This window comes from Gouania willdenowi, unplaced genomic scaffold, assembly GCF_900634775.1.
Source record: "Gouania willdenowi unplaced genomic scaffold, fGouWil2.1 scaffold_261_arrow_ctg1, whole genome shotgun sequence".
Lineage (NCBI taxonomy): Eukaryota > Metazoa > Chordata > Actinopteri > Blenniiformes > Gobiesocidae > Gouania > Gouania willdenowi.
The window spans coordinates 249602-271223 of NW_021145019.1; the positions used below are offsets into that span (position 1 = coordinate 249602).

The 21622-nt window shown below is 43.7% G+C and overlaps 1 protein-coding gene across 1 annotated transcript in view; it reads right to left on the reverse strand.

Moving 5' to 3' along the window:
* LOC114459101 (dihydropyridine-sensitive L-type skeletal muscle calcium channel subunit alpha-1-like) overlaps nt 1–21622 on the reverse strand; it is a 39229-nt gene that overhangs the window by 1672 nt on the left and 15935 nt on the right. Inside the window, exons 4-6 of the mRNA XM_028441464.1 lie at nt 8111–8253; nt 7848–8000; nt 191–415 (exon numbers count right to left, since the gene is read on the reverse strand). Of these exons, the coding sequence (XP_028297265.1) occupies nt 191–415; nt 7848–8000; nt 8111–8253 (521 nt within the window). The remainder of the gene's footprint in view (nt 1–190; nt 416–7847; nt 8001–8110; nt 8254–21622) is intronic.

The window sequence follows — 21622 nt, forward strand, 5'->3', positions numbered from 1 at the left end:
CAGAGCTAACAGCAGAGCTAATAGCAGAGCTAACAGCAGAGTTAACAGCAGAGCTAGCAGCAGAGCTAACAGCAGAGCTAATAGCAGAGCTAACAGCAGAGTTAACAGCAGAGCTAGCAGCAGAGCTAACAGCAGAGCTAACAGCAGAGCTAATAGCAGAGCTAGCAGCAGAGTTAGCAGCAGAGCTAACAATAGCAGTAGCATCTCACCCAGTAGAGGACATCGGTCCAACCTTGGGTGGTGATGCACTGATAAACCGTCAACATTGAGAACCCCAGGTTGTCAAAGTGAGTGATTCCGTTGTTGGGGCCCGGCCACCCAGCGCGACACTCAGTACCGTTGATCGCACAGCGACGACCATTTCCTGCCTGGGCGCACGGAGCTGGTTTCTCATTCTCCAACGTCGCAATAATGTCTGTCAGAGAAGAAGAAAAGTTAGTCTTTGAAGCTAAAGTCAAAATGATGAACAAACAAGAGCCATTTTATAATATTTGTTATTGAATTATTCTCTCAATCTTCATTAATAACATCTCAGATCATCTGAAATAATCAACATTCAGATGTTGTTTCCTTACAACTTTTAAAATATATTTGACAACTTTAAACTTGAATGATCGTCTAAAACTAAAACTCCCTCTGAAGCTAAGCTAAACTAAGCTTTCAACGTAGAAAAACAAACCAAGAGAAGATCAGCTCGGGTCAGAGGCCTGGGATCTTGAGGGTTCTTCAGTATCTTTACTGTTCCTAGAACTGCACTTTTCTGGACTGAGATGTCTGATGTATTTCCTGGGATCTGCTGGAGCCACTCCTCCAGTTTGGGGGTCACTGCCCCGAGTGCCCCAATGACCACGGGCACCACTGATGTCTTCACCCTCCAGACCTTCTCCAACTCTTCTCTGAGCCCCTGGTATTTCTCTAGTTTCTCGTGTTCCTTTTTCCTGATGTTGAAGTCACTCGGTGTTGCTATGACAACCACAACGGCTTTCCTCTGCTCTTTGTCCACCACCACAATGTCTGGTTGGTTCTCCATTACCATTCTGTCCGTCTGTATCTGGAAGTCCCACAGGATCTTGGCTCGGTCATTCTCTACCACCTTTGGAGGTGTTTCCCACTTTGACCTTGGGGTTTCCAGCCCATACTCTGCACAGATGTTTCCTGTACACTATACCAGTCACTTGGTTATGGAGCTCCATGTAAGCTTCCCCTGCCAGCATCTTACACCCTGCAAGTTTATGTGCTGGATTGTCTCATTGGCCTCTTTGCACAGTCTACACCTGGGGGTCTTGTCTGTGTGGTAGATCTGGGCCTCTATTGCTCTGGTGCTCAAGGCCTGCTCCTGTGCAGCCATGATGAGTGCCTCTGTGCTGTCCTTTAGTCCAGCTCTGTCTAGACATTGTTACCATTTCCTGATATCCACCACTTCAGTTATGTTTGGGTGGTACATCCCATGTAGGGGCTTGTCCTCCCATGATGGAACCTCCAGGACCTCATCTTCTGTTCCCCATTGTCTGAGACATTCACTGAGCACGTCATCTGTTGGAGCCTTGTCCTTGATGTACTTATGGATCTTGGATGTTTTATCCTGGATAGTGGCTCTCCCACTCACTAGTCCTCGGCCTCCTTCCTTCCGGCTAGCGTACAGTCTCAGAGTGCTGGATTTGGGGCGGAACCCTCCGTGCATAGTTAGGAGCTTTTGCATCTTAACATCTGTGGTCTGTATCTCATCCTTTGCCAGCTTATTATTCCTGCAGGGTATCTGATTACTGGCAGGGCGTAGCTGTTTATTGCCCGGGACTTGTTCTTGCCATTGAGCTGGCTTCTTAGGACCTGCCGTACTCGTTGGAGGTATTTGGCCGTGAGACCCCTTCTGTGTGGACTACCTTCCCTCTCTTAGTCACCATCTGACCACAGTTCTCTAGTCCGAATGACATCCCAATGTCTGCACTGTATATCCGGGTGGTATGGATCAGTGAGTCGATGTCTCGCTCATTCTTAGCGTACAGCTTGATGTCATCTATGTAGAGGAGGTGACTGATGGTGGCCCCATTCCTGAGTCGGTATCCATAGCCATCTTGTTGATTATTTGACTGAGGGGGTTCAGACCTATGCAGAACAGCAGTGGGGACAGGGCGTCTCCTTGGAATATGCCACATTTGGTGGAGACTTGTGCAAGTAGCTTGCCATTGACTTCAAGGGTGGTTTTCCACAACCTCATCGAGTTTGCAATGAAGGTTCTTAGAGTCCTGTTGATGTTGTATAGCTCCAGGCATTCAATGATCCAAGTATGTGGCATTGAGTCGTAGGCCAATCTTGTAATCAATCCAGGCAGTGCTCAGGTTAGTATGTCGGGTTCTACAGTCTCGAGCGACTGTTTCTGTCTTCCAGGAGCTGGTGTTTGGCACCTCTGGTATCTTTTACCGATTCCCTTCTGGAGCTGTGCTCATGGGTATTGATTCATGTGCCCCACTTATCTTAGCCGCTATGGTGCCGGACATGAGCTTCCACGTTGTGGAGAGGCAGGTTATTGGGCGATAGTTGGATGGGACTGTACCCTTTGAGGGATCCTTCAGGATCAGGATTGTGCGCCCTTCGGTTAACCATTCAGAGTGGTTCCCATCTCTCAGCAGCTGGTTCATTTGTGCTGCCAAGCGCTCATGGAGTGCCGTGAGTTTCTTAAGCCAGTAGGCGTGTATCATGTCAGGGCCTGGTGCTGTCCAGTTTTTCATACCTGAGGCTCTTTCTTGGACGTCTGCCACTGTGATGGTAACTGGATTCTGTTCAGGGAGGTTGCTGTGGTCCTCTCTCAGAGCCACCAGCCACTGTGCATCACTGTTGTGTGTTGCCTCCTTCTCCCATATGCCTTTCCAGTACTGTTCAATTTCCAGCCTTGGTGGGTCTGCTCTGTTATTGTTACCCTGCCACTGAGCGTACACTTTCGCTGGTTGAGTTGCGAACAGACGATTTGCTCGTCTGGCTTCGTTGTCTCTCGTGTAACCCTTTAGGCGGCTGGCCAAGGCATGGAGCCTTTGTTTGGCAGTTTCCAATGCTTCAGGTATGGGCATCTGGCTGTATCTTTTGGGTACTTGCTTTTTCAGTGCACCTTTCAAGGCCTCTGTCAATTGACTCACTTCTCTCCGTGCTGCCTTGATGTTAGCCTCCAGCCTTCTTTTCCATGGTGGGTATTTCATCTCATGATTGCTCTTACGATAGCCAAGCGTCTCTAGGATCACTGCTGCTGTGGAGTATATCAGCTCATTGGTTTCAGTGATGGTTGATGTAGGAATTGCTCTCAGAGCTGCATTCACATCTTCTAGGAGACTTTCTGACGGTACTTCTCTTAGCCTCTGTAATTGGCTTCGGGGTTGCCTCCTGGACATTTTTGACATGATCTTACTTTTCAGGTCTGCCTTGTTCAGAGTGATTGCACTCTGACCTGGTGTCCTGGCTCCCCGTTGCCGAAGCATTGCTGTTGTACCTCATCACTCTCAAGTTGTGATAGCAGTTGCCATTTGTGGATGTTGGAACACTGAGCTACTAGTTGTTTCGCCTAACCCTAACCCAGCACCTGACGCAGACCTTGCTTGGCCGGGCAACGTCTGAGCCGGCATGTCATTCGTTTCATTGTCTCTCATCATTGTATGAGGTAGGCAGTAGCGTGAAGGATCTTGCCTAAGGACCCACTGACTAATTTCCCCAACGGGGAAATGGGCTGCCAATGGGCTGCCAGCCGCGAAATCAAATCCTGGTTCTCCTCCAACTTTCTCAAACTCAACAGTGACAAAACTGAGGTTCTCCTCATTGGTTCCAAATCCACTCTCACAAAATCAAAAAGCTTCACCATCACCATCGAGAACTCTTCCGTTTCCCCCTCCCCTCAGGTTAAGAGTCTGGGTGTCGTCCCCAACGGAACTCTGTCATTCCAAACCCAAATCAATAACATCACTCGGTCTGCATACTTCCATCTTCGAAACATCAACCGCCTCCGTCCCTCCCTCTCTGCTACAAGTTGGACTGATATTAGCCTCTATGCTACATGTTGGACTGATATTAGTCTCTATGCTATATGTTGGACTGATATTAGCCTCTATGCTACGTATAAACTGATAATAGTCTCATTGCTACAAGTTGGATGATATTAGCCTCTATGCTACGTGTTGGACTCGTATTAGCCTCTACGCCCAGATTGGCGAAACTGGGGCCCCACCCCGGAGCCAGGGCAGGGGTTGGGGCTCGAGAGCTTACCCCGATAGACGAGAGGATAGCCTTCCTCTGACTTCGGGCGGGGGGACAGATCCTCACTGTTGTTTGTGCCTATGGGCCAAATAGCAGCTCAGAATATCCACCCTTCTTGGATTCCTTAGAGGGAGTACTGGAGAGTGCTCCTTCTGGGGATTCCCACGTTCTGCTGGGGGACTCTAACACTCACGTTGGCAACGACAATGACACTTGGAGGAGCATGATTTGGAGGAACAGCCTCCCTGATTGGAAACCGAGCGGTGCTTCGTCATTGGACTTCTGTGCTCATCAATAACGAACACCGTGTTCAGGCATAAGGGTGTTTATATGTGCACTTGGCACCAGGACAGGCTGCAGTTCGATGATCAACTTCTTAGTCTTGTCGTCGGACTTGCGGCCGCATGTCTTGGACACTGGTGAAGAGAGGGGCAGAGCTGTCAATCGATCACCACCTTGTGGTGAGTTGGCTCCGATGGCGGGGGCAGATGCCGGTTAGACCTGGGAACGCCTGGCAGAGTCTGTCGTCAGAAGGAGCTTCAACTCCCACCTCCGGGAAAGCTTCAACCATGTTTCGCGGGAGGCAGGTGACATTGAGTCCGAATGGGCCACGTTCCATGCCTCTGTTGTCGAGGTGGCTGATCAGTGCTGTGGCTGTAAGGTAGTCGGTGCCTGTCGTGGTTGCAACACACAAACCCGTTGGTGGACACCGGGGGTGAGGGATGTCGTTAAGCAGTAGAAGAAGGAGTCCTATTGGGCCTTTCTGGCCTGTGGGACTCCGGAGGCAGACAGGTACCGACGGGCCAAGCCACGGTGGTCGCAGAGGCAAAAACCCCGACAAGGGAGGAGTTTGGTAAGGCCATGGAGAACGACTTTCGGATGACTTTGACGAGGTTCTTGACCACCATCCAGCGTCCCAATACGATAATACTGTGCATGGTGCGGTTGATGCGCTGCTGACCTTGGCTCGAGATGTTGTGGATCGGTGGAAGGAATACTTCGAAGACTTCCTCAATCCCAACGACACGCCTTCCAATGAGGAGGCAGAGCCTGAGGACCCAGGAGTGGACTCTCCTACCTCTGGGGCTGAGGTCGCTGAGGTGGTTAAAAAGCTCCTTGGTGGCAGGGCCCAGGGGTCCATGAGATCTGCCCAGTGTTCCTCAAGGCCCTGGATGTTGTGGGGCTGTCATGGCCGACATGACTCTGCAGCATCGCGTGGACAGTGCCTCTTGATTGGCAGACCGGGGTGGTGGTTCCCCTTTTTAAGGAGGGGGATTGGAGGGTGTGTCTCAACTATAGAGGGATCACACTCCTCAGCCTCCCCGATAAGGTCTATTCAGGAATATTGGAGAGGAGGGTCCACCGGATAGTTGAACCTCGGATCCAGGAGAGGCAATGCAGTTTTCGTCCTGGTCGTGGAACTGTTGACCAGCTATACACCCTCAGCAGGTCCTTGAGGGTCTTGGAGACTTGGAGACTCCAGTGGACTTAGAGAGGGAATTCGACCATGTCCCTCGGGGACTACTTTGGGAGCTCCTCTGGGAGTATGGGGTATCAGACCCCCTGATGAGATCTGACCATTCCCTGTATGACTGGAGTCAGAGTTTGGTTTGCATAGCCGGCAATAAGTTGAACTCGTTTCCAGTGATGGTTGGACTCTGCCAGGGCTGCCCTTTGTTGCCAATTCTGTTCACAACTTTTATGAACAGAATTTCTAGACGCAGCCAGGCGTTGAGGGGGTCCGGTTTGTAGGCCTCAGAATTGCATCATTGCTTTTTGCAGATTATGTAGTTGTGTTGGCTCTATCAAGTCGCACGTCTAAATCCGAGTCCATGGTTCTTAACCGGAAAAAGGTGGAGTGCCTTCTCTGGGTTGGGGATGAGTTCAAGTACCTCAAGGTCTTGTTCACAAGTGAGGGAAGGACGGAGCGAGAGATTGACAGACGGATCGGTGCAGCGTCTGCATCGATCCGTTGTGGTGAAAAGCTCTCAATTTACCAGTCAATCTACGTTCCTACCCTCACCTATGGTGATGAGCTTTGAGTCATAACCAAAAGAACAAGATCGCGGGTATAAGCGGCTATAAGTTTTTTTTTTTTTTTTCCTGCTTGCTCTCGGAGGAGACGGACGCTATTTTTCCCTCTCCCTCATTTTCCCTGGTTGCTGCTCTTTTGTCTTGTTCAAATCTATCAGAATCCAATCCTGAATCTAATCATGGAATTGATTATCTGGTCTTACTTCGCTTTTGGTCAAATTTCTCTACTAGAAGGACGGGCAATGGGAGAGTTCACAAGTCCTGAGGATGTGGAGGACGTCCACCACCAGATTGGAATGTATGACATCAGGTCTTCTGCTGATTGGATCTGGCTTTTTCCTGAATTATCGCTAAATTGGATTACCTTGGGAGCACTATTGGACGCCGCAGTTAACCACGAAAGGAGCCAAACTCTCCAAACTCTCTCAGATGGATTCCACCGTGAACTTTAAGAGGAGGATAGTTTGTCTCACAGGAAATAGCCACGCTATTGGTTTACTTATCGAACTGACCAGGTACAGTAGGGCTGGCAGCCATGTTATGGCTAGCCCGTCTCAAAACACCTTCTCTATTCTCATTTATTGAACTGTTTGTTGTGTTTACGTTGCAATGTTTGCTGAAGAGTTTTTTCATGATACCAAACTCCGCCCCTCTTTACAAGGGCCTAGCTTGGTTTAATTCAATTAAAATGAGTTCCATTAGTAAGGTGGCTGGGCTCTCCCTTAGAGATAGGGTGAGAAGCTCAGTCATCCAGGAGGGGCTCAGAGTAGAGCCGCTGCTCTGCTGCATTGAGAAGAGCCAGTCTTCAGGAATGCCTCAGGATCCCCCCGGAGGAGCTGGAAGAAGTGGCTGGGGTAAGGGAAGTCTGGGCCTCCCTGCTGAGGATGCTGCCCCAGCGACCTGGTAACGGATAGGCGGGAGAAAATGGATGGATTGATGGATGCTACGTGTTGGACTTATATTAGCCTCTATGCAACGTGTTGGACTTTTATTAGCCTCTATGCTACATGTTGTACTGATAATAGCCTCTATGCTACATGTTGGACTGATATTAGCATCTATGCTACATGTTGGACTGATATTAGCCTCTACGCTACGTGTTTGACTTATATTTGCCTTTATGGGACATGTTGGACTTTTTTTGGATTCTATGCTACGTGTTGGACTGATATTAGCCTCTAGGGTTAGGGTCAGGTGGGAAATGCTGTTGTGAATAAGTGAGTTTTGAGTCCGGCTTTGAATTGTGAGAATGAGTCCATGTTCCTGAGATCCAGAGGTAGCGAGTTCCAGAGCCGGGGATCAGAGCGGCTGAAAGCTCTATATCACTTTGCAGGCAGAGGAAAGTAAAGTGTGAATAGAACTAAATTATTTTATTATATAATATTAATGAAAAATGTTCTCTGACCTAATGTAAACATATGTTACAGCAGGTTTGCTTTTTGAAATTGTGTAAAATTGTGTAAAATATCTCGTTTATCTTTAAGTGTGAACATTGTCATTAATAATAACCATATTAAAAATAACCATATTAAAGCACATTAATAATAACCATATTAAAGCATAATAATAATAACACGTACCTGTTCCTGTGTAATAGCAGGTCTTGTGCATTTTGCATTTGAACAGTTCCAGTCCCATTATAGAGTAAATAGTGACCATGAAGAACACCAGTAGAGTGATGTGAAACAGAGGAAGCATTGACTTCAGGATGGAGTTCATCACCACCTGTAGACCTTCAAAATAAAGTTCATCCTGTTATTAGAAATAATAATAAGTGTTTACTCGTAATAAGTATGAAAACAGATAAATAGAACTTTTGTAGAATGTATTTTAAAGTTCTTACTTGGGACCCCAGAGACTAATCTGAGAGGACGTAGAACTCTGAACGCTCTCAGAGCTTTCATATCAAATCCTCCTCCTTTTTCTCCCACTGGAGCCTCTACACCACTCAGATGGTTTATAGCATCCACCACTACTGTAAACAACCTATACACACACATATATATACATATATACACATATTTACACCACTCAGATGGTTTATAGCATCCACCACTACTGTAAACAACCTATACACACACATATATATACATATATACACATATTTACACCACTCAGATGGTTTATAGCATCCACCACTACTGTAAACAACCTATACACACACATATATATACATATATACACATATTTACACCACTCAGATGGTTTATAGCATCCACCACTACTGTAAACAACCTATACACACACACATATATATATATATATACATATATACACATATTTACACCACTCAGATGGTTTATAGCATCCACCGCTACTGTAAACAACCTATACACACACATATATATATACACATATTTACACATATTACACCACTCAGATGGTTTATAGCATCCACCGCCTACTGTAAACAACCTATACACACACACATATATATATATATACATATATACACATATTTACACCACTCAGATGGTTTATAGCATCCACCGCTACTGTAAACAACCTATACACACACATATATATACATATATACACATATTTACACCACTCAGATGGTTTATAGCATCCACCGCTACCGTAAACAACCTATACACACACATATATATATATATACATATATACACATATTTACACCACTCAGATGGTTTATAGCATCCACCACTACTGTAAACAACCTATACCTGTACACACACACATACACACACACACACATATACACCAGAGGTGGGAGACTTGAGTCAGACTCGAGTCTTTTTTACGCCCCTTCACACTGACTAACCAGTCAATGATGCAAACTTTGGTCACTGTGAAATACGACCGTAAGAGACTTCAAATTTATTTATTGGAGGATGAGCCCCTTGAGATGGAACATCTGGTTTTCGAGGGGTTCCTCAACTTACATAAAATGACAGATACAGCAGAGCAGACAATACAAAAATTCAATATTTCAAAAATAATGAATACAACAAAATATAGATAAACACACACACATACACACCCACACACACACCCACACACACACAGTAAACATTTAACAGTTGATCAAAACAGTAAATATTTTATACAAAAATAAATAAGTAATAATAGTGATTCATTATAGTATCATTAATAGTATCTATCTAATGATAGTAAAAACTTTCATTAGATTAAATAAATAAAAAGGTTTAGGTTACATATCCTATGATCAAAAACACTGACAGATATTCTGGAGATGGAGGATAAGAGCATTTTAAACATAGACATTGGTTATAGAGCAGATCAATAATGGGAGAATGTTCCAGTCAAATGGAGCTTTATGTTTGAATGAAAATTTACCGACTACTTTTTTGACTCTAGAGACGACAAGATATGGTTGATCAGCATGATGCAAACTGTATGAAGATCTGAAAGGAATTATATATTGTTTTAAATAATCAGGAAAACTTAAATGAATACATTTAAATATAAATAATAACCAGTGAAGCTGTCGTCTAGATGCCAGAGAGAATCATGACATATGTTCATACATTTGTCAGTGGTGGGTTCTAAAGGAACAGTGGAGGATAAATCTACAGACTATTGTCAGTGACATTAAGTGGTTGGAGAATCGTGGCAGTGGTGTTTTGATAAATAATATCAATAAGAATCAATTGTAAAATGATCCTTTTTCTAACTGAGTAACTAAAACAATAACTGATTGATTAAGCAATTTTAAGCAATAATAAATGTTGTTGTAATAGTTTGTATATGAGTTTTAAATGACAGTGAGGAGTCTAGCCATAGACCAAGATATTTAAACTGATCAACAACTGGAGACAAATCAGAAAAAGTAAGTTTAATCTCATTGGCTGAAACTGGGCGAACCCGCTTCAGGAACAACATAAAATTTGATTTAGAGTTATTGAGTAATAGTTTATTATATTGTAGCCAGGATTGAACTGCATTGAAGTCATGCTGAATAGAGTGATTCATATCTGAGATATTAGATTTTACAGAATAAATCACGGTGTCATCAGCATAAAGTTGGATGTTACAGTCATTGCATGCAAGAGGGAGATCATTAATAAATATTAAAAATAAAAGTGGGCCAAGAGAAGAACCCTGTGGAACACCTTTCTCAATAAATAAAAAGTCAGAGTAGCTGCCATTGTAAAACACACACTGCTGCATATGATGAAGGTAAGAATTGAACCAGAGGAGTGAAGACCTATCCAGGCCTATAGAATGAAGCTTGTCTAAAAGCAAATAGTGATCCACCATATCAAACGCTTTGGTGAGATCTATAAATAAAGCACCAGTAAGCAGATTATTGTCAAAGCCAGAAAAAATATCATTGGTAAATTTTAGTAAAGCAGATGTAGTAGAGAAGTGTTTTCTAAAGTCAGATTGAAATGGAGATAAGAGGTTATTGGTTGAGAGGTGATCAGATAGTTGATTAAAGACTATTTTCTCATAGACTTTAACAATACTGTTAATCATAGAGATTGGTCTGTAGTTATTTACATTACTAGTGTCACCCCCTTTATGCAGGGGGATGACCTTTACACATTTCCAGGCAGAGGGAACTTCACATGTACTAAATGATAAGTTAAACAAATCGGCTAAAGGAAAACATAGAACATGAGAGGAAAGCTTGATAAACTTGGTCTCAATTCACTTTTTATCAGAGTTCTTAGACTGTATATCCTGTATCAAAAACTGGTTGTCATCAAATGATCTCCAGATAAATTAAACATAAACTCTGATCATGTGATTAAAAGTCTCTTGGTGATCTGGGCTCATCTGTTAAAACCTTGTGTTTGATCAGTTCATGTCTTTGGAGGGTCACTGTCATCTACTGACTAAACACTGTTTTATCATCTGACAAATATCTCTAAAGTCAGACATTTATTATTAAAATCAGATCTAGAACTGGTCATACACACATTTATATCATCACACATGAACTATTGTAATTTGACATGTTTTAATAAGTCGACCCTAAACAGACTCCAGATCGTACAGACGCTGCTGTCAGACTTTTAACTGGTGCTTCTAGAACATCCCACATTACCACCATTCTTTCTACTCTGCACTGGTTCTAGTGAAGTTTAGAATAAACTATAAATATTAGTTATTACATTACATGAGCGTTACATGGTCAGACCCCTCAATATATCTCAGACTTGTTGTACCCCTACACTTCAGGGTGAAGTCTTCAGTCTTCAGACCAGGGTTTGGTCTACTTTTCAGAAAAGCTTTTAGTTACTGGATTTTAAACGTTTATATCCTTTTATGATGTTTATGTACAGGTTTCATTATTCTATTATGATGTTAGGGTTAGTTACAGCTCTGCATTTAATTCTCTTGTTCCAGGTAAACTGGTTGAAAAATGTACGTCTGTTGGTCTGAGTGATGCTATGTGTTAGTGGATGTTTAGTTTTTTAACTGTAGATCATAGACAGTAAAAATCTACGACTGTTTTTCTGACAAAGTGTTTATGAGTCCTGGATCTCCTCAGGGGGACATTTTGAGTCCTTTGTTTTTTACTCTGTACACTCATGATTGTGAGGCTTCTTCTGACTCCAGTTTGATCATCAAATATGCTGATGATGTCACTATTATTGGTCTCATCACTGAGAATGATGACTCATCTTATAGAGCAGAAATTTAAAATGTTGTTCAGTGGAGTAAAGAAAACAACCTGCTGCTGAACACGTCTAAAACATTGTTTTTGATTGTAGTCGTGGTAACTCTCACACGCCTGTTGTCATTTATAATTCTCAAGTGTAAAGTGTTGAGTAGTGCACGTTTCTGGGTTTAACTTTGTCTAATGACCTGAGATGGAACAAAAACACTAACTTCACTTTGTCAAGAAAGCTCGTCAGTGTCTGTTCTTTCTGCAGAAACTTAGAGAATTTACAAAAAACTCTAAGATTCTGCTTAACTTTTATGTTTGCACCATAGACAGTGTGTTAGTTAGATCTATGACTGTGTGCTTTAGTAACATCACAGCTAAAGAAAGGAGAACAAGGTGGTTCTCTGTGTAAAAAGGTCTGTGAGCTGTTTGTTCTGGAGGTTCTCTATGATTACAGACTCTTTAATCGAGCTCTGATAATCATCAATGATTCTTCTGGTACTGGTCACCCTGGTAAAGCCATGGTCCAGATCCTTCCCTCCAGGAGAAGATATCGTTCATTGAGATGCAGAACATCTCGTCACGTTAACAACTTCTTCCTACAAACTGTTATTAGACTGAACAAAGCACTTTGAAGACTGTTTTTGTACTTTTATCTGTGTTCCGCTTTATTGTTGTATTGTGTTAAGTAGGTTATATGTGTTTTATTACCACTGTTCATAGTGTCAAATGTTTCCCTTTTACTGTGTTCATTTATTTGGTCTATTTTGGTGTTTGTTGTTGTTGTCTCTGCACAAACATTCCAATGTGTTTTCTTTTCACATGTAGAGCACTGCACTGCCCCCTAGAGGTAGTTCATACTGTGCTACTTATTTGTTTATTATTTATTTAGGTCAACAGTACAAGAAGTGCAATCTTTTTAGCACAGCAATGCATGTTTTGTTATTGCAATAAAATAAATGAATTTATTTTATTGCATAATTGTGACCATCACCAGCCCTTCCTAAGGAAGGGTAAGAAATATTTTATTATAGGAAGGATATAAAAAGGGAGAGCAGTGTTACACCTGGTGGAGGGGGAAAGGAACAGGGACGAGAGAGTTAGGGTAGGAAATAGAAAGGGTGGGGAAGAGTTATTATTTTAAAGTATATATCTAATTTTATTTATTACGATTAGGTTACTTTATTTACTTTTGTAACCCATAAGCTCTGTGTGTTGTACAATTTTGTATTTAAATATGTAATAAAAGTCCCACAGTTAAAATGTGTAAAACAAGCCTGCGTGTGACTTCATCACTGAGTTGTGACTTGTAACGTTAAGACTTGGACTTGACTCGAGACTTGCATTTAGTGACTTCTTCCCACCTCTGATATATACACTTACTGTATACACACATATATATATACACACATACTGTATATACAACCCTAACCCATATATATATATAGTACATACTGTATACACACATATATACACATACCGTATATACACACATACTGTATATACACACATATATACACATACCGTATATACACACATACTGTATATACACACATATATACACACCACTTAGATGGTTTAAAGTGGGCTATTCAACTGGCGGCCCGCGGGCCAAACCCGGCCCACTCCTCAAACTCAACCGGCCCGTGGCCCATCAATCCGTAGTTAGTGAATAAATTGTTTAATATCTTTTTCTTCTTCTTGAAGCTGCACTAACCATAACCCTTTTATTACTTGAACAAAAATCCAAATGGTGTTGTTTATAGAATTTATAGAGTAAAAATATTGAAAATGTGATGATGCTTCGAGTCAGTTCACTACGAGAACAACCAGGAATGTCTGGCCCACAAACGTAGCCTTCTGACAGTATAGCCCACAGCAACGTGTAGTTGAATAGCCCTGGTTTAAAGCATCCACCGCTACCGTAAACAACCTATACACACAGATATACACATATAGTGGTAACGAAATGTATTCAGACAACTTTAAATTTTTCATTCTTTAAAAAAAGTTTTTTTTTTTGCAAATGTATTAAAAGAAAAACCTGAAATATCACATGGTCATAAGTATTCAGACACTTTGCTGTGACACTCATATTTAACTCATACTGTACATTTCTTCTCCATTGGCTCCTCCTTGAGATGGTTCTGCTCCTTCATTAGAGTCCAGCTGTGTTTAATGAAACTGATTGATTGATTATTAAAGGCCACATCTGTCTATATAAGACCTTACAGCTCACAGTGCGTCAGAGCAAATGACAATCATGAGGTTGAAGGAAGTGTCCAAGGAGCTCAGAGACAGAATTGTGTTAAGGCAAAGATCTGGACATGGTTACAAAAGAATTTCTGCAGCACTCAAGGTTCCTAAGAGCACCTCCATAATCCTTAAATAGAAGAAGTTTGGAACGACCAGAACTCTTCCTAGACCTGGTCGTCCAGACAAACTGAGCAATCGTGGGAGAAGAGCCTTGGTGAGAGAGGTAAAGAAGAACCCAAAGATCACTGTGGCTGAGCTCCAGAGATGCAGTATGAAGATAGAACAAAGTTCTACAAAGTCAACTATCACTGGGGGCGCTAGTGGGCCAGCAATGGAGTAGGTCGTGTCTGTGGAGGCTCCCGCTAATCAATGCTAAAAGTGTCACAAACAATTATTTCTTCGACCTACATGCGTATATCATTTACATCAGAAGGAAGTTAAGAGTGTAGGGTGACGCTTTGCCCACAAATTTCTGTTCGACATGGCGTCTAGCTTACGAAGATACAGATACTCCGGAGCTAATGCTAAGCTAACCAGGCCGAAAGCCACCGCAGCTAACCCAGAGGAGGCAGCTAGCCTGACTGAAGCCGAGGAACAAGGCACCGACGAGGAGCAGAATATCATCGCAGACTTGAAATCTCAAGTTATTCTGTCAATCAAAGAAGACATCTCATCTGTGATAAAAGAAGAACTCAGGAGAGCGCTCGCGGAGGACTTCGGCGCCATTAAGACTGAATTGCAATCAGTAAGGGACGAAATCAGTAGCTGCAGGGAAGCTACATGCAAACAGGTGGATGAGGTGAAAGCCACGGTGAAGGACATTGAAAGCGGCCTCTCCACCTGGAGTGATGAAGTAGTGACTCTGCAATCTACGGTATCTGAGCTCAAAAAAGAGCTGAGCGATTTGAGAGCAAAGTGTGAGGATACGGAACGCAGAATGCGGAGGTCCAACATACGCATAAGCGGAGTCGAGGAAGGCCCAGATACCAGTGCTACCGCGGCTGTGTCCAAACTATTGAGAGAGGTCCTTAAAATGAGCAAGGAAGTCATGATTGATCGCACGCATAGAAGCCTTGTTCCTAAACGCCCAGGAGGGAAGCCGCGAGCCATCATAGCGAAGCTTCATTATGACCAGGACTGCGTTGAGGTGCTCCGCCGTGCCCGTACCCTGGGTCCGCTCAAATTGAATGGTCAGCCCATCGCCATCTTCCCCGACTTCACCCCGACCGTCGCACGGGCTCGTGCCGCCTTCACGGAAGCCCGGAGACTTCTCCGTGATCAACCAGGGGTCCGGTACGGCATCGTTTTCCCAGCACGACTCCGCATTACGCACAATGGAGTGGAAAAGGAGTTTGTGGACGCCACAGCTGCCGTGGAATACATAAAGAGGCGCGTGCTTAAAGAGGCTCCGAACGTGACGCTGGGGACCAGGATTTCACCAGCCCATGTTTGTGTATTCTGAATTCTGACCAATCGAGGTAATATTCTCAACTTTTTCTGCAAAGTGGACATTGATTTTCATCATATTTCTGGACCATAAAGTGACATTTTGCTATTCCTGATGTGTTATATTTGTTCTCACTCTTACAGTTAACAGTAGGTGATTTATATTGAGCTCCGTTCTGGTTTATGGCACCAAACAAGCACTATATGTGTGGATTTATGTGGAAGAGGTTCTGTGGTCATCACGTTCAGGATGACAGAGTTGTACTAAATGTACGAGGGTTGGGAATTTGCCAAACAGGTTTATTTTCAGTTAATATAGTTTTTCTTAAACTTATGTTTTTTTTTTTGGTTTTTTTACCATGTTTTACAATTTTCATTTCTTATTGTTGAATAACTTTCTCACTTTGCAGTAAACTGTGAATGGCTGGTTCGAACAGTGGCTGTAATGTTAATTTTGTGAGCTGGAATGTCAAATCAATGAACCATGCAGTGAAAAGTTCTTGCTCATTTACATAAACTCAAGGTTGACATAGCTTTCCTTCAGGAAACTCATCTGCGGGGGGCGTTTTGTTATTGTGACTGGAAAATTATATGGGGTCCCACTAGTTTTGGTTAATGTTTATGCCCCTAATTGGGACGATGCTACTTTTTTTTACCAATTTATTCTCACGGTTACCAAATATGTTATCCCATGTGATGGCCGGGCCACACAGAGGTAACAGCTCCTAAATCATTTGATGATTGCCACTGACATTATTCTCTGTCCCTTTAAGAACAGAGGTGGTGAGGGGCTGGCCTGGAGAGAGCTGGAGGCGGCCTTAAGTGGACCAGACCATTGCAGAGGGGGACTGAGGTTAAGGGGGCTGTGTTTGTCCCTTAGTTTTGGTTGTTTATCCCCTGTGTTTCTCCTTATTTATATTTGGTATGGTCCAAACTGTATTTAAGTTGACTCCTGTCTCATTTGAGGCAGTTGGTTTTGTGTTAGTTCTCGTTGCACATGCTACCTCTGTTCTTGGCCTGTGTTAGTCTGTGGCCAATAAAGCACCTTTTTTGGAAATGTAACGCTGTTGTCTCCTTGCCTCACTGCTTGGACCCTAACAATTGGTGGCAGTGGTGGAATCAGCCAGTGAGGACAAGGTTTTTTTTCTGTCTTCATTGATCATTTTTTGGATCATACCTTCAATTTTTTTTGGGAATGCCTGTGAGAGGAAGAGGACGACCCCGGAAAGAACCACATGGAGTAGTAGAAAGAAAAGACTCTGAAGGAGAAATGGAGGAAAATAGAGATTCTGGAGAGGTAAAGGGCACTGAGGAAGAAGGGGAGGAGCCAACACTCTCAGACCTAATGGCCATTCTTCAGACACACATGGGGCAGCAGAATGTTCGAGAGGTCAAACAACAGCAACAATTTGCAGCTCTGGAACACAAGTTTCAACTCTTGCAGTTAGAAGTGAGTAGTAAAAACACCGATCCACTATCAAGTAGAGAGCCAGGATCTGAATCTTGTCAAGCTGACTTTTCTGATGCACAGGCTAAAGCAGAGCACATGTCTTCCTCACAAACTTTGACTGGTCAGTCCCACACTTGTCATGAACCTAGAATGGAAAAACTAACAGATAATGATGATATGGAACATTTTTTGATCACATTTGAACGTATCGCCCTTGCATGCCGATGGCCTAAATCTGATTGGGTATTCCATCTAATTCCATTATTAACAGGGAAAGCAAGAGGGGCATATGTGCACATGGACTTTGAAAATTCACTTGACTATGTACAAGTAAAATCTGCAATTTTGTCAAAATATAATATTAGTTCAGAGACCTACAGGCAGAGATTTCGCTCTCTTGAGATTCATGCAGGTGAGAGCCCAAAGGAACTGTATGCACGGCTGAAAGAATTGTATGTGAAGTGGATTGAACCAAAAAGTAAAACCATCCATGATATTGGTGAAGTGATTATTTTGGAGCAATACTTGAGAATGTTGTCCCCTGAGCTTCAGGTCTGGATTAAAGAACGTGACCCCAAAACTGCCCTGAAGGCAGCGGAACTGGCTGACGTTTTTGTGGCTGCGCGAGAGCAAGGACAAACATGGAGCCGTGAAGAATGGAAGATGACCTGGGACTATGGTTCGGCTCCACAGCGCCACCTAGGGGCAGAAGGTGTGAGTAAACCTCAAAATGTTGAAAATCAATCAAGGCGGCCACAGAAATATTCTGGGAGAAAACCTATCTGCTTCCTTTGTGGGATTGAGGGTCATATAAAACCGATGTGTCCCAAAAATACAGCTAAAATGACCCAAATGTGTTATGCTCCCTGGTCCCAAACTGAACTTTCAGTAAATAATCTCCAAACTGTGAAAATGGCCAACATTGAAGTGAATGGGACTGCTCTAAAAGCTCTATTGGATTCCGGGAGTGACCAGACTTTGATTCATAAAGAACATGTCCCTTTGAACCAGATAAATGTGGCAGATACTATCCCCATTTCTTGTATACACGGAGATAAGAAAAATTATCCTACAGCTGATTTGTATCTAAAGATAGACGACCAAACTTACTTGCTGAAGGTTGGCATTGTGGACAGTTTGCCATACCCGGTAGTTTTAGGCCGGGACTTACCAGTGTTATTTGATTTACTGGAGAAGGATCAAAGCCAAACTTGTTGTGCTGCTTTTACTCGTGCTCAAGCTCAAAAACGTGAAGAGACTTTTGATCTGCTTAGTGCTTTGCCCTTTTATAATGAGGAGTTTGAGACAAAACCTGGAAAGGCACGGAAATCACGGAGGAAGAGAAGACAAGAAAAGTTTCAACATACAATTGTGACGCCTATCGAAAATACGGAACCAGAGTTGTCTATTGATTTTGAAATGCCTACAGATATTGTTGAAATGCAAAAGTCTGATCCATCTTTAGTGCCTCTTTTCCAGGAAGTTGGAGCAGCAGCCGGAGAGATGTTCGAGTATATACTGGATAATGACATACTGTATCGCCAGCAGGGGACAGTACAGCAGCTGGTTGTCCCCCAAGTGGTGAGGAGTACAATACTCAAATTGGGCCATTCAGTGCCCTGGGCTGGTCATCTTGGTAAGCACAAAACAGCAGCACGCATTCTTCACTATTTCTATTGGCCTGGACTCCACAAGGATGTAGCACAGTTCTGCCACAGTTGCCCTCAGTGCCAAATTACATCACCAAGAATGCCCTCCAGAGCTCCACTCCAAAACATGCCAATTATTGGAACTCCATTTGAACGTATAGGAATGGACATTGTTGGGCCTGTTGAAAGGAGTAAATCTGGATATTGCTACATGCTAGTTATAAGTGACTATGCTACCAAGTACCCAGAGGTCTTTCCATTGAAAAATATCAAGGCGAAAACTGTTGCTTTCTGCCTGGTACAGTTTTTTTCACGAGTTGGGTTTCCTCGAGAAATATTGACAGATCAAGGCACTAACTTTATGTCCACTCTGCTAAAACAGGTGTATCAGCTCCTTGGCATCAGACGTCTGAGGACTACACCATATCATCCTCAGACTGATGGGCTGACAGAGCGCTTTAATCAGACCTTAAAGCAGATGCTCCGGAAATTTGTCAACAACACGGGCACAGACTGGGACCAATGGCTGCCATACCTCCTGTTTGCCTACAGGGAAGTACCCCAGGCCTCCACAGGTTTCTCTCCGTTTGAACTTTTGTATGGGCATGAGGTACGTGGACCACTCTCATTGCTCAGAGAGATCTGGGAGGAACAGGAGGGGAGGGGGGAACCTGTTAATGTGGTCTCATATGTTGTGCAGATGAGGGAGCGCCTGGAAAGGATGAGCGAACTGGCTCAAGCACACATGAAGAAGGCCCAGCAGCAGCAGAAGTCCGGGTATGACCAGTCAGCTCGTGAGAGATCGTTCAGCCCTGGACAACAAGTTCTTGTGCTTCTGCCGAGTGAAAATGATAAGCTGCTGGCTAAATGGCAGGGGCCAGTTAAGGTGATCAAGAAGCTCGGTCCGACAACATATCAGGTTGAAGGTCCAGGACAGCGCCACTCAAATAAAGTGCTGCATATAAATTTACTGAAAGAGTGGGTGGAGAGACCTGGAAGGAGTGTGATGCTAATTAGAGGAGTGGAAGAAGAGGAGGAGGTTGAAGAGCAATACCTTCCATCTGCAGCTTCTGGTCAGGACTTTGATTTAACATACCTCCCACAAGAACAAAGAGGCCAGGTGAGCACACTTTGTAAAATGGATGTTTTTCAGCAAAACCCAGGAAGAACTGATATTGTTGAGCATGATATTGTACTCCAAGATTGTGCTACTGTTAAAAGACTCAGTTACAGGATTCCTGAGCGCCTGTGGATCTCGTTAAAGAAGGAGGTTGACCTAATGCTGTCCCTGGGGATCATTGAAGTTTCGAAAAGCGAGTGGTGTAACCCTGTGGTCCTGGTTCCAAAGAAGGACGGAACCATAAGGTTTTGCATAGACTTTAGGTACCTTAATTCTATATCACTCTTTGATTCCTATCCTACACCGAGGATTGATGACCTGCTTGAACGGCTTGGGAAGGCCAAATATCTGACAACTCTAGATCTCTCTAAAGGATATTGGCAGGTTCCCCTCACTGAGCGGTCCAGGAAATTGACCGCCTTCCGAACGCCATGGGGACTCTTCCAGTTCACGGTGATGCCCTTTGGATTACATGGTGCACCAGCAACCTTTCAGAGACTTATGGATCAGGTACTCAGGGAATTTTCAAGTTTTGCAGCAGCATATTTGGATGACATTGTCATTTACAGTTCAAATTGGGAGGAGCATATGGACCACTTGCAAGCTGTTCTGCAGTGTTTGCAAGCATCTGGCCTTACTGTAAATCCAGCCAAGTGTGTCTTTGCAGCTTCCCAAACTGAGTACCTCGGACATGTCATTGGGGGTGGAGTGCTGCGGCTGCAGGTAAACAAAATAAAGGCTTTGGGATCTTGTTCTTTGCCCCAGTCAAAGAAGCAGCTGCGCTCCTTTCTGGAGATGGCTGGCTTCTACCATCGCTTCATTCCCCAGTTTTCTGCTCGGGCGGCAACTCTGACTGACCTGACAGGATCTCGGAATCCGAACCACATACAGTGGACAAAGGAAGCAGTGGCAGCCTTTCAGGACATACGTCAGTCACTGAGTAAGAATCCAGTTTTATATTCTCCAAATTTTAATGATCTCTTTATTGTGCAAACTGAAGCTTCGGAAAGAGGACTCGGAGCTGTCCTCTTGCAGGGACCCCAGCATGATCGCCACCCACTGGCCTACATTAGCAGGAAGTTGTTCCCCCGTGAGGTTCGATATTCAACAGTGGAAAAAGAAGCTCTCGCCATCAAGTGGGCCCTGGATTCTTTCCGATATTACCTTCTCGGCCGTGAGTTTACCCTGGAGACGGACCACAAAGCCTTACAATGGCTCAAAAGGATGAAAGATACTAATGGGAGAATAACACGGTGGTATCTTGTCAGCCTTTTTGTTTCTCCATTCAACACATCCCAGGAAAGGATAATGTAACAGTAGATTATCTCTCTCTCTGGGGTAGCGAGAGTCCAGAAGAGGGGGGGTGTGTGATGGCCGGGCCACACAGAGGTAACAGCTCCTAAATCATTTGATGATTGCCACTGACATTATTCTCTGTCCCTTTAAGAACAGAGGTGGTGAGGGGCTGGCCTGGAGAGAGCTGGAGGCGGCCTTAAGTGGACCAGACCATTGCAGAGGGGGACTGAGGTTAAGGGGGCTGTGTTTGTCCCTTAGTTTTGGTTGTTTATCCCCTGTGTTTCTCCTTATTTATATTTGGTATGGTCCAAACTGTATTTAAGTTGACTCCTGTCTCATTTGAGGCAGTTGGTTTTGTGTTAGTTCTCGTTGCACATGCTACCTCTGTTCTTGGCCTGTGTTAGTCTGTGGCCAATAAAGCACCTTTTTTGGAAATGTAACGCTGTTGTCTCCTTGCCTCACTGCTTGGACCCTAACATCCCATAATATTATAGTTGGAGGTGATTTAAATTGTGTTTTATCTGCTTTGGATCGCAGCT